The sequence below is a fragment of the Cutaneotrichosporon cavernicola genome (assembly GCF_030864355.1).
Source record: "Cutaneotrichosporon cavernicola HIS019 DNA, chromosome: 1".
NCBI lineage: Eukaryota > Fungi > Basidiomycota > Tremellomycetes > Trichosporonales > Trichosporonaceae > Cutaneotrichosporon > Cutaneotrichosporon cavernicola.
In genome coordinates, this window is record NC_083393.1 from 3,094,922 (window position 1) to 3,107,528 (window position 12,607).

Genomic DNA, 12,607 nt, shown 5'->3' on the forward strand with positions numbered 1-12,607 from the left:
CCACTACGATGAAAGACAAAACACATATACACAGGATTCACATCTCTAACTCTATCGACTAATATGGACGGGGACTAATAACAGGACCGCGTGGGCGGAATGTCTGGGAACGATGCTTACTTCGACCTCCTCTTCGAGGCATTGCTGTCAAATGAACAGGGTTGGGCTATGGTGATGGAGGTGGAGGGGGGAAGCTGTTATCAGCAGGTCAGCTGCAACGTTAACTCTCGCACTACTCGGACAGAGGCGCAGGCGCGGCGGTTACGGGAGGCGCCATTCGGGTAGGATCGACCTCGACCTGCGCGATCTGCTCGAGCATGACACACAGGCTGCCATGGATCGTCTGGAGAAACACGACGAGGGAATAGTGCGCCTCGAGAGAGACGCCGTCGCAGAGCTCGTTGGCACGTAGGATAAGATCATGAACGGTGTTTATGACACGCGTGATCTCGTCGCCCGACATGGGAACACTTCCGCTGCGGAGGAGGATGCGGCCCGCCTCGGTCATGATCTGGTCGCGCTCCTGCTGGTATATATAGCGGGTAGGGATGGGGTACTGAGGAGCGTACGCCCTCCTCAAGTGGGGCCGGTCTAACTCCATGCCCTCAACATCCCACTCAAAGTTCCTGCTGTGCGGCCAGCCGCCGTGACCCGTGTACACAATCTGCCCAGGGGTAGCGGGCCCAGGAGTGCTCTGGGTCCAGCCGCGGGTGGGGTCAAGCACCGCGAGAGGGTTAATCTGCCTACCTCTCACGCGGACCTGGACGTTGATGAAAGTGGGCACAAAGCCGGGAGGAAGAGGGGGTAGTGGAAGGAAACTGGATGGCCCACGACGGCTTGTAAGTCAGTGGGCAGCCCTAGCACTGTTCGCGGTTAACGGAAAACGGATACTCACGGTTCGGGGTTGGCCGCGCGCCGCCGCATGGCAAGAGTCGAGAACCCAGGCCGACTCGAGTCACTGGCAGACATCTTTGGGCGGAGGGTGGTGGAGAACTGGAACGAATATGACATCAAGATATATTCCCTATCTAGGTGCGAGGAGTCCGAAGAGCGAGTGCTGTGCCGGGAACGGGGACGATACGAGGCGGCGTTCAGCAGCACGGGTGGGATCGAACGTGCGGGAGGAAAGCCGACACACACACGGGGCGACTCACGACCTCACGGGCGGACGGTATCCTGTGTCAGCCATGTGAGCAGTCGGAGGTCCGTTTATGTGCCCGCAGTTGAATACACCTCCAGTCCACGCGGGGTTGGCCGAGCTACACGCTCGCCCTCGCGTATATCCGACTCGGACGTGAAGTGGCGGTTCACTACTGATCACCTCTCAACCACACTCTTCAGCATCGTTCTTGAGGGTCTATGACTCTGTTACTCTGATGCACAGCACCTTGAAAAAGCAATGAGCGTCCCGGTTCATTCTCCAAAGTCGTGACTGAACCTTCAATGAACAAACCCAATCACTAACTCGCAATATCCGCCGACGATCCGTTGAGCTACAGATACCGTGTCCAGTATCCAGTGTCACACCCGGATAATCTCATGGAGACACGTTGAGAAGAATAGTCGTCTCGTCGCACCTCGTTCACAACGAGGGTCGCCTCAACTACGACGGGGCTGAAGGTTCCTGTGTGGTTTGAGGACATAGACTTCACTTCGGGTGTTGGAGCCTGAACTATCGAGCTGGGTTGGGATGAGTGGCGTTGGCCGCAGATTGTACATTCTGTAAGCATGCACTTGTGAATTGTACCGGAGCGTGGAAACAGTTTCAAGTTGAGGTAATCAGAGATCGAACGTGGTAGCGTGGCAGTGGGGCAGTGGGGCAGAGTGCGTCGTTCGCGACGACAAGCTTATTAATACAGAATTTTTTTAGCCCCCTCCGATGCTCCCATATCATAGGCAGTGGCCGCTTCGTATCGTGAGCTGCTCAAGCTGAGATCAACACGGCGTTGGCAGCATCTTGTTGCATCTTGCAGGTGAGTGAGGTGGCCAACCTCCACTTTTCAGGCACCAACGGGATCAAAAATGTAGAGGGCGGGTTGGGCAACAAGATTTTCCTCGCCCCTCGGCCTACGCACTTGAGTTGACCTCTCTGCCTTCTCCTTCTTCCTTCATCTCCCTCTCAAAACTTGCTTTTCACCATGGGCAAAGGCAAGAACACTGTCCGCAAGGAGGGCCATGGGCGAGTAAAGGGAAAGTCTGCCTCGGGCTCCAAACTCGTCGGCGAGTTCGCCACTGGTGTCACCCGCGTCAAGGGTGAGAACTTCTACCGCGATGCCAAGTCGGCCTCTCGCGTCAAGATGCTCAACGGCGGCAAGGCCGTCCGTGACCGCGACGGCAAGATTGTCAAGGCTGCGGCCTTCCAGTCTAAGGAGGCCGAGCCTGGGCGCGTGCAGCCCGACAAGCGCTGGTTCGGGAACACACGAGTAATTTCGCAGGATGCCCTCGACCACTTCCGCACTGCGCTTGCCAACCACAAGAAGGACCCGCTCTCAGTTCTGCTTAAGCGCAACCGCCTGCCGATGGGCCTCATCCAGGACGAGAGCAAGAACGCTACTGGCAAACGCCCGCACATTGTCGACACCGAGCCGTTCTCAGACACGTTCGGGCCCAAGTCGCAGCGCAAGCGCCCTCGCCTCAACACGGGCTCGTTCGCGGAGCTCGGCGAGGCCACTGCCGCCATTGATGACGCTGAAGACGAGGCTGCGGCCATGATGACCCTCGAGGAGGCGCAAGCTGTCAAGGAGGCGGCCAGGGAAGCAGCGTACGGCAGCGCCCGCTCGCTCGCCTCCGCTCCCATCTACCAGAAGGGCACGTCGCGGCGTATCTGGGGTGAGCTCTACAAGGTGCTCGACTCGTCGGATGTGGTAATCCATGTCCTCGATGCCCGCGACCCTATGGGCTCTCGCTGCAAGCCCGTCGTGGAATACCTTAAGAAGGAGAAGAGTCACAAGACCCTCATCTACGTCCTCAACAAGTGCGACCTGGTCCCAGGATGGGTTACTGTGAGTGTCTTTCCTGGTCTCCTTCCCGCGTATCACATGTTGCCCCCATCTGCTTCATTCCATTTATCTTGCTTCCTTTCTTTCCCCCTTCCCATCCCACACTCCTGTCAGGGTGATTGTGCGTCTTCTACACAATTGGCTGTTACGAGAGTGGAAGAACGAGCGTCTCTCCGCCAGTGCCCCACCTCTGTGCCCGTCTTGGGTTTCGGAGGCCAAAAAGTTGTCATCCGTTTTGGATGTTCGGCGAGGGGCCAAGGGGAGACGATGGAGAACCGATAGAGTTGGAGTCTGGACCGCCTTTGCGCATACCCTCGTCCGGGTTCCTTAGTTTTGGATCATACATCTCTTGGTTTTGAATCTCAACGCTTAGCGCTTGCGCTCACACCTCAGGCTCGTTGGAAGTCGGTACTCCAGCTCTCGGCGCCGACGATCGCTTTCCACGCGGCCATCAACAACTCGTTCGGCAAGGGTGCACTCATCCAGCTGCTCCGCCAGTTCTCAGTGCTGCACTCGGACAAGAAGCAGATCTCGGTTGGTTTCATCGGCTACCCCAACGTTGGCAAGAGCTCCATCATCAACACGCTCAAGAAGAAGAAGGTGTGCACCGTCGCCCCGATCCCTGGCGAGACCAAGGTGTGGCAGTACATCACCCTCATGCGCCGCATCTACCTCATCGACTGCCCCGGTGTCGTGCCGTTGAGTGCGAAGGACTCCGAGTCGGACACGGTGTTGAAGGGTGTCGTGCGTGTTGAGAACCTCGATACGCCGGCCGAGCACATCCCCGAGCTCCTTAACCGTGTGCGCAAGGAGTACCTCGAGAGGACGTACGGCCTCGAGCCGCGACCCGATGGTTGGCACGGCGAGGAGGGCGCAACCATCCTCCTCAGCTCGATCGCCAAGAAGTCTGGCAAGCTGCTCAAGGGCGGCGAGCCCGATCTCGAGAGTGCAGCCAAGATGGTACTCAACGACTGGATCCGCGGCAAGATCCCCTTTTTCGTCCCACCGCCTTCCAAGGCCTCTGACAGCGAGATCGCTGCGGAGGGCGTCGTCACCGAGGTGTCGGGTGAGGCAGCCAAGATCATGGAGGAGCATGAGCGTGCGCTGGGCAAGCTGCTGGGCGAGAAGAAGGTCAAGGGCGTCGAGCAGTCGCTCAAGTCGATCATCACCATGCCCAAGTTTATGGGTGACGACTCGAAGCGTCCTGCCGGCATGGAATCCGACCAGGAGATGGCCGACGCCGAGAGCGACGAGGGTGCTGCTGCGGTCGAGGACGAGATCGATGAGGACATGGACGACGACGAAGAGGAGGAGGAAGACGATGAGGATGAGGACGTTGAGGAGGAGGATGGCGATGCCGACCTTGCTTGGGAGGACGTCTTCCCAGACGACGCCGACGCCCCGCCTAAGAAGAAGACGAAGCGCGCCGCCGAGGCGGAGGTTGCGGCTGAGGACGATGAGGACGAGGACGCACCTTCAAAGGAGAAGCGTATGACTACCAACAAGACGAAGGCCACTAACTTCTACACCTTTGCCGTGAGTCCACCTATTACCATCCACAACAGTAAGCTGACAGACAGAACGTCAAGAATCGCAACCGCGACCGCAAGACGCCCAAGAACCCCAGTGTGCGCGAGCGCGGGCGTGACAAGAAGAAGGTGGCGCGCAAGTAGGCTGCTTCCGCTGTCTTGTTGGTTCTTTGGTCATCTTGTAGCGATCGGTGGGGCTGGCACTTTAGATGCCCAGACCTTGTGTAACATTGTTGTATCCTAATGCATACGATGTGTCATCTGTGCCAACATGAAACACCCGTGGAGAGTTTACTGCAGTGCGCCGAGCATCGCTCCAAGGTCATCTAGACAGGCGCGAAACAGCAGGTTGCTTCTCAGCAGCACAGGTGGTCGCGAAGCACCTGTGGTGCGCTTCTTCGGATTAATACAGAGGAGCAGTTCGGGTTATGGGAGCGCAATGGTGTGGAAGTGGGGGAAGACGAGCTCGTCGACGAGCGTCTTGCGGACCACGTTGACGATGAACCGCTCGACCTTGCCAACGTTACGGAGGACGTGGGCGTCGGCATGTCCGATCTCGCTCTCAATATGGAGGTGAGGTAGAATGCGGTGCCCTGGATCGACTTGTTGGTGTTGGCCGTATGCATAAGGGGCGTTGTAGTCGTGCTTCTCTGCCATGGTGCCGTCGTCCCCCGTGTCAACTATAGTGATGTGCACGCGGTTCTTGCGAGACGAGTACGCGATGACGACGTCGGCGGCAAGAGTCAGCCCTGTAATCACGAGCTTGAGCGGGAGGCTCATAAAAAGCGGGGATGGGTAGTTGACCTGGAGCGAGGTGAAGAGCGTGAGGCTGAGGTCTGCAGCGTGCTCAACGCGCAGGTGCATCTGGACGGGTGGGATCGAACTGGAGCGGTCGTTCTCGAGGCCCGCCGGACGGACTGGAGGGCTCGGAGGCGGGGACGACGCGGGCGCCGCTGAGTCTTGGCGCGCCCGGCCCGTCCCAATCTGGGTCGCTGGGCGGTGGTCGTCCCCGAGGTCGTTTCGTGAGTACACGTGGCTAGGAGGGCGTGACACGCGCATCGGTGACCCGAACGGCCTCCGGAGAGCTAGAGAACCGACACCGAGCCCGACGCTTGCAACAGACCGGGTCGCTATACCAGAATGCACGCTCTCGCCCTCATCGTCGTCGGGCGATCCCAACCCCGACAGCGCAACAGCGCGTCCCGGTGCAACCACATGCGATGGGTATCGGCCCCGTCGAGGCCTCGGTGAGATGGGTAATGGTTGATGCAAGGTTGGATGTGGGTGGACAGCGTAAGGCGGGGGTGGAGAACGGAGGGGCTCGTCGAACTCGTCGGCGGCGAGTTGGGCGGCCTCGAGCTCACGCGCCTCGATTTCGGCATCCCCCTCCTCATCACCCTCGTCAAAGGCACGCCATACGTCACGGATGTCCTTAATCTCGACGCTCGGACCGACCTTGCCGAAATCGAACGAGCTGACTGTCACTGGGCCTAGGAAGGAGGGGCGCGCTGCCGTGTTGAGCTGCTGGTTGAGGGCGGCCATGAGACCCTCGGCGAGCGCCTGCCCCGTTGGGGAGGGCTCGGAGAGGAGCGACCAGTCGATTTCCACGGACATGATGTTCACGCCCGTGGGCGCATGGTTGGTAGGGGGCGGAAGGAGGATGGACAAACGCGAGCGGTGCAACTTTCGAGATGGGTGCTGCCAGGGCGCGAATGTGGAGGCAAGGAACATTTCACGTGACCAGTGTATAGGGAAGGTTTCCTTAAGAAACCATCATGTACCATGAATCGAATGTCTAGAGTGGTGTCTGGAGGAGTATTACCCGCTTTCGCTACCTTGAGGGCGCACTCGAGGCCTTGTAAGTCTAAATTGGTCGTACAGTCCGGTCAACGACTGTCCCTTCCTTCCTTTTTATTCACTCACACACACTCACTCACTTACTCACTCTCATCTTCATCCATCCTCCTCACTTCTTCCATTTACACAACTGCCTCTCTTACGTCTTCTCTATCTTCAACCTTCCCAGCCTCGTGAGTGTCCCGTATCTGGTCCAAAATGGGCCAACTTGCAACAAACGCACTACTAAACGAGCTCACTTCCGCGGTCCATATCCACATTTACCAATCCAGGTCCAACACCATCCTCCGAGGTTGTATCAACCTTCCTTCCTCAGAACCATCTACCTCCGAAGAGTTCCGTAACACCCATGTCCAAGCCGACCCACACACCTTCCTCGAACGCCGAGGTTGGTTCCAATAACGCTGCTACCTCCCTCAAACCCTTCCCTGCGGAGGCAACGCAGCGCATCCTCGAGTGTCCTCACATCCTCGAGGCCATCTTGAAGTACTCTTCCCGCAGCACCCAGCGAGCCTGCCTACTTTCCTCCCGTTCTCTTTTTGAGTCCTCTGGGCGTGTTCTCTACCGCAACGTTTACATTGGCGGCCGTGCCGGTGACAGCCTTGAGCTTTTCTTCCGCGGAGCTCTCATTGGTACCGGCTTCGGACACGAGGACATGGAGCTTGCCAAGTGTCCGCTCAACAATGGTCACCCCGAATGCAAGATTCACAGTCCTAACGACAACCACTTCAACTTCAACGACGACGAGAGCGACAACTCCTCGCACTCCAGCGAGGACGAGACTATCGCCCAGCCGATTACTTTCCCCGTTTCCGCCACGTCCACCACCTCTACCAAGGCCAAGACCTCAAAGCTCAACGATGGGCACCCCAACAAGGAGGAACGCGACAGGGAGGGTGCCTCGGTTGACTCCGACAAAGCCGAGGGTGTGCCGTGCACCACCAACTTCAAGCTCGCTCTCCTCAAGCATGTTCGCGTCCTCACCATTTCCACACACCATGCCTGCAACTGCCACATTTATGGGCCTCACATCAAACATCTTCTTCCCCACCTCGAGGTGGTGCGAGTCGCCTCGGATTTCTTTAAGAATTTCGAGCTCCTCCGTTTGTGCGATGCGGAAGTCTGCATGCTACTCACGAATGTCAAGTGTCACAAGCTCGTTCTTCGCAATCTTGATGGGAATGGTCTTCCCTTGGAGCCCTTCTTCTGCCTAGGCAATGGCGATTCCTTTCCTATTTGCCAGGAGCTCGTCGTTTTCCTCACAATGGACGGTCGTCGTCTCGTGTCCGATTTCGAGAACATGACCTACTGGCATGACCGCAGTCTGCTTGAGCTCGGGCACTGTTTCCCGAACGCGCCCGACGTCAAAATTGTCTTTTACCCTACATGGGAGGGTTGGGACGAGTCAGACGATGTCTTGGCCTTTATCCACGGCCACGTACCCGTCACCCCTGACGACATTGTCTATGGCATTAAAGACTTTCTTCAATACGCCCATCCCCAATACACCATCTATGGAATGGGCAAGCTCCGCTGGTACCCAGACGGTGACCTCATCGGGGTCTTTATGCGTTTCTTTCCTGACACGAAGCTCACGCGGCGCGCGATTCTCGACCTCGTCCGCCACGAGCTTCGTACGGGCTCACTCTTCCTCGCTATTGGGGACGACAACATCGAGTACGACCCCGGCTATCCTGAGCGGATTACCTACAAGACTTTCAACGAGTATCTCAAGGATGAAGGGGGGCGTCTTTACGAGCTGACTGCTGATTGCTGATTTATAACCAACGGTTCATCCCATTATGTGCAGTTTCTGGGTAACACGAGGAGGGACGATACCCATGATAGCAGAGTCAACACAGCCCGACACTTGGAGAGCGCCATGGTAGTTATTTTGTCTATAGAATAGGAGAATGTACAGTTGATTTGGTAGAGGACGTTGCCTCGGCGGCAGTGCTGCTGCCTTTGTATTGAATACGGCTATTATTGGTATACTGAATTAATTACTATACCCGGGACATGCCTTTCCGCTGCCAGCAACAACAACTTACTGCTGATTCCGTCTCCAGTCACGTGCCAATCCACCTCCACCTCCACCTCCACCTCCACAGCTTCGACGTCAGGTCTCCCATCAGCGCGACTTTGCAACACGACTATCTAACGGCGGTTAATCAGTGCTGCTCCCACCCGACCTGATCCCAGCTTCTCTAACCCACAGGATGACCGAGCACCACACCATCGCCTACTCGCTGGACACGACACAGCGCGTCCTGCAATGCCCCCATATCATAGACTCGATCATGGAGTACGCGGCACCCCAAGCTCGCGCCGTCTGCCTCCGTGTGTCTCGGCGTTTCCACATTCCAGCTGCGCGGGCGCTCTATCACACTGTCTGCCTCAGCCAGTCGAACATGGAGGCCTTCTTCCGCGGGGCGTTGGTGGGCAACGGAGGCGAAGATGCGCTCTCAGAGTGCGGTCTCGCAAAGGAGCGCGGCGAATGCACGATGCACGTCCCCGAACATCTCAAGAAGTTTGCCGTCTGGAACAGTACAGCAGACACCATGCCTGTTGGAGACTCGTCCACAGTTAACATGAAGGCCCCCCTCCTGAAGTTCGTCCGGGTGCTTACCATTACCCGACATCACTCATGCGTATGCTACGCCTACGGCCCGCACGCCAAGTCCCTGTTGCCCAACCTCGACATCGTGCGCGTCGCACCTGAACCGCGCGGCTCTCATTCCTTCGGGGTACAGTGCCCATGCGATTCTGGCCATTGCGCACTTCTCGGAGGCATACGCACACGCAAACTGGTGCTGCGCAACCTCGATGCCGGAGGTGTCGCACTCCTTGACGGGGTGCGCGAAGGACAGGCGCCTGTACCGCACGTGAACCACGAGCTGGTGTTCTTCCTCCCGACAGACGGTCGCCGGATTGATACTGATCTCTCCGAGGAGCTAGAGGGGTTTGGGCACAGCATCTACGGCGCAGACTTGCAGTCGATCGGCCAGATGTTTCGTCGGCCACCGGACTCTCCCATTGTGAAAATCGTGTTCAACCCGACGTGGGAGGGAGAGGGCACATACTCTCCTCCTGCTGCCACGGAAGACCCCGACTCCCAAAATGAGATCGAGGGCACTCACGACGGTTCGGACGGCGAGGAGAGTTCCAACAGCGATGACGACCGGCCTGGCCATCCTTTCCCCGTCTGCTCTGATCGACTCATCTACACTTTGTCGACTATCATATCCTCTCGCAGCCGCAACTACGTTATTTATGGGCTGGAGAAGCTCCGCTTTCTCCCAGACGGCGAGCTGTTGACCGTCTTCGAAATCCTCTTCCCTGACACAGAGCTCACGCAGCGCGAGATCCTCAAGGCCGTTCGCCACGAGCTGCGGCACTCCAGCCTTATCAAGGGCTCGTCTATGAGCCCACGTGAGCTTGAGGAGCTCGAATACGACAACAAAACACCCTACGATGTCACATACAAGACCCTGGAGGAGTATCTAGAGGACGAGGGATCGCGCCGACGAGAGCTCGCTGCCGACGGTTAGGGTTCGGCAAGATCTCATCGCCATGCCAGACCTATCCCGACGTGGCCTCAGCTAGACTTATGCACTTGGTCCCATTCACTTGCCCGCCGACGACGTCCTGCACCGTCCCATTCACTTGCCCGCTGACGACGTCCGGCACCGTCCTTCAGCCTCAAAGCGTCTCTCTTTCAAGTGATCTGAAAAAAAAACCCCTGTTCGTGCGGGGGGTTGTATAATCCCCCAACACATCTCACAAGCGCCTCGTTAGCTCAGTGGTAGAGCGTGTCACTCGTAAGCGATGACAAGGTCAGTCGTTCAAGTCGGCTACGAGGCAGCTTGATCTCCTCCTTAGCTCAGTTGGTAGAGCGCGACACTAGTAATGTCGAGGTCAGTCGTTCGAGTCGGCTAGGAGGAATCGTCTCTTTTGAAAAGCAGAAACGACGGTGAAGTGTAGGGTTGTCTGGCCAGTTGCATGTCGAAGTGCATGGTGGAGGTGGATGTGCCTGAACTGGGTGGAGGTCGGGCGGTTGAACGGCACGCGACAAAAACACAGCGCCCGACGCGGCAGCACTCTCCGTCAAACGGGAATGTGCAGGTTGCCTGAGTGGCTCGCTCTGCATGTCGGGCGAGATCTTGCCGCGAGGGCGCTTTGATCGTGGGTGCAGTGTGCCTGGGTCACTGCACGAGGCTGAGCAGCTAGCAGTGCCGCCCTCTGTTTGAGCTCTTGAGCGACACGATCAGTCACTAGGAGGGAGGGGTCAGTCATCTACTACAACCGTTCGCCCGTCTCTTTCGACCGCCCCCCGAGTAGCTCGTTGCCCAAGATGTCATCAGAGGCTCTAATTTCTATAATGGGAGGTCTAGTCCTCAGCCTCGACCATCCAGTACGACGGCGCGTCGAGCTGCTGTAAGCTTGAAACCCGTTTTCGTAGCTCACCTTGTCAGCGCCAGATAGGAACGGCAGCCCAACGACGAAGAGGTACTCGAGCGTCTTGCCGCCGGCCTTGCGGATAAGCTCGCCGGCCGCAGCCGCCGATCCGCCAGTAGCAATGAGGTCGCTGGTGTCAGATGCTAGGAACCCTTGATCTGTCTGTTTCCCAGACTCGGGGTAGAGCAGGCATACTTACTCAACGACAATGACCGTCTGGCCCTCCTTGATCGCATCCTTCTGCATCTCGAACCGGTCCACCCCGTACTCCTTGGTGTACTCGGCAACGTAGCAGTCTCCGGGGAGCTTGCCGACCTTGCGGACGGGGACGAATGCCGCACCGAGGCGCATGGCGATGATGGGACCGAAGAGGAAACCGCGGGCGTCAAGGCCGACAATGACATCGGGCTTGACACCGGGGTGCACCTTGGCGATGTGCGAGACAAAGTGGGTGATGAGCATCTCGAAGGTAAAGGGGTCGCGAAGGAGGCTGGGGTTAGCACAGGCACCAGCGGCGCGAATTCATCATAGAGTGACTATGTGGGATCGGTGGGCTTGAGCGTACTGAGGCTGCGAGGCTGCGAGGCCGCCAGGATGCAGACCTCCTGGAGAGGTGGAGAGCTCAACCGCGCAATGGGGAAATAAGGACTCACGGGAAGATGTCAATAAAGGTGATTCCCTCCTTGGGGAACCCCGGGTGAACACCCAGCTGGGACTTGAGGTACGCGACGTCGGACATGGTGAGCAGAGCGGTAACAACAATGTGTACACACGTTCAAAACAAAAATCCGGAGAGAGATTTACGTAACGATATGGAACCACGTGCGGGCGTGCTTTCCACTCCATTCGGATGGGTAACATGTGCCACAGACATCCATACAGCACACGTATGTTGACGTGGAGTGCACGAACTAGTGCGGATTGTGCGGTCGCTTGGATCGACACCGCGACGGGGCCATGTCAGTCACTCGTGCTAGTCGGCAGCTGCGCCCCGCTCTCCCTCCCTGAACCCCGCTGCAGGTTTGCCAATTCCACCGCCGCCTCCACTGCCACTGCCACTCTGAAGCCTACGGTGCATCACTACGTCCTTAGATAGCTTTGTTCTCGGGCCCTACGTCGGATTATGGGCCGGATCCTTCTGCTTGAATGACTACTCGGCCTTGATCTCGATCTTGGTCTCGGTCTCGCTGGCGGTGTGGCGCCAAGCGGCAGCCTCCTCACGGCGCTTGCTCGCTTCGTCGGCTGCCAGGCGCGCCACCTCAGCGGTGGCACGGGATTCGTCTGCACTCTTGCGGGCCACCTCGACGGCAGCGCGAGCCTCGCCCACTTCAGAACGGGGGTCGCAGATAGGAGCCGCGGGAGCGGGAGCGGGGTTGTGGTTGGGGACGTCGTCGGCCATGTTGAGATTTGTGCTAGATGACGGCGAGTCACCAAGGAATGCCGTGGTAGCGCTCGAGACTGTCGAGGTGGTCAAGGTGGTCGAGGTTGTGGAAGTTGAGAGGGGACGAGGATGAGCTTGAGCGGTGCTAGGCTTGCGCTTTGAGCGTTGGAAGAGGTTGCGGAGGTGCGAACGGAGGGACATGGTTTGTTAACAAGGATGAAAGAGCCTAGCGGAGGGATTGTCGCCCCAGTAACAGGTCACCAGGTCACGCACGGCTGCGCACGGGGCGTCTTTGAGGAGAGTCACACTTTAGTTGGCCCACTTGGCACCGCTCTCACGGTTCTGATTGCTACGCTTGGACGTCAGTAACGACATCCGGTAGC

The 12,607-nt window shown here is 57.9% G+C and overlaps 7 protein-coding genes across 7 annotated transcripts; 3 read left to right on the forward strand and 4 right to left on the reverse strand.

The window, feature by feature from the left end:
- Positions 1–232: 232 nt before the first annotated feature.
- On the reverse strand, positions 233–969 carry CcaverHIS019_0111470 (uncharacterized protein; the record flags this gene model as incomplete). The annotated part of the gene is made up of 2 exons (XM_060596731.1): positions 233–836; positions 896–969. The coding sequence occupies 2 exons, from the start codon at positions 967–969 to the stop codon at positions 233–235; spliced, it is 678 nt and encodes a 225-aa protein (XP_060453695.1).
- A 1,169-nt stretch (positions 970–2,138) lies between these two features.
- Positions 2,139–4,672, forward strand: NOG2 (uncharacterized protein; the record flags this gene model as incomplete). The annotated part of the gene is made up of 3 exons (XM_060596732.1): positions 2,139–3,002; positions 3,393–4,535; positions 4,580–4,672. 3 exons carry the CDS (start codon positions 2,139–2,141, stop codon positions 4,670–4,672), a joined length of 2,100 nt encoding a protein of 699 aa, XP_060453696.1.
- Positions 4,673–4,954: 282 nt separating this feature from the next.
- MGS1 (uncharacterized protein) lies at positions 4,955–6,142 on the reverse strand (the record flags this gene model as incomplete). Its single annotated transcript, XM_060596733.1, has 1 exon — positions 4,955–6,142. One exon carries the CDS (start codon positions 6,140–6,142, stop codon positions 4,955–4,957), a length of 1,188 nt encoding a protein of 395 aa, XP_060453697.1.
- Positions 6,143–6,734: 592 nt separating this feature from the next.
- CcaverHIS019_0111500 (uncharacterized protein) lies at positions 6,735–8,162 on the forward strand (the record flags this gene model as incomplete). The annotated part of the gene is made up of 1 exon (XM_060596735.1): positions 6,735–8,162. The coding sequence occupies one exon, from the start codon at positions 6,735–6,737 to the stop codon at positions 8,160–8,162; it is 1,428 nt and encodes a 475-aa protein (XP_060453698.1).
- A 442-nt stretch (positions 8,163–8,604) lies between these two features.
- On the forward strand, positions 8,605–9,936 carry CcaverHIS019_0111510 (uncharacterized protein; the record flags this gene model as incomplete). The annotated part of the gene is made up of 1 exon (XM_060596736.1): positions 8,605–9,936. One exon carries the CDS (start codon positions 8,605–8,607, stop codon positions 9,934–9,936), a length of 1,332 nt encoding a protein of 443 aa, XP_060453699.1.
- Positions 9,937–10,775: 839 nt separating this feature from the next.
- APT1 (uncharacterized protein) lies at positions 10,776–11,582 on the reverse strand (the record flags this gene model as incomplete). The annotated part of the gene is made up of 4 exons (XM_060596737.1): positions 10,776–10,817; positions 10,853–10,973; positions 11,043–11,333; positions 11,497–11,582. 4 exons carry the CDS (start codon positions 11,580–11,582, stop codon positions 10,776–10,778), a joined length of 540 nt encoding a protein of 179 aa, XP_060453700.1.
- Positions 11,583–11,993: 411 nt separating this feature from the next.
- CcaverHIS019_0111530 (uncharacterized protein) lies at positions 11,994–12,425 on the reverse strand (the record flags this gene model as incomplete). Its single annotated transcript, XM_060596738.1, has 1 exon — positions 11,994–12,425. One exon carries the CDS (start codon positions 12,423–12,425, stop codon positions 11,994–11,996), a length of 432 nt encoding a protein of 143 aa, XP_060453701.1.
- Between the last annotated feature and the right edge of the window lie 182 nt (positions 12,426–12,607).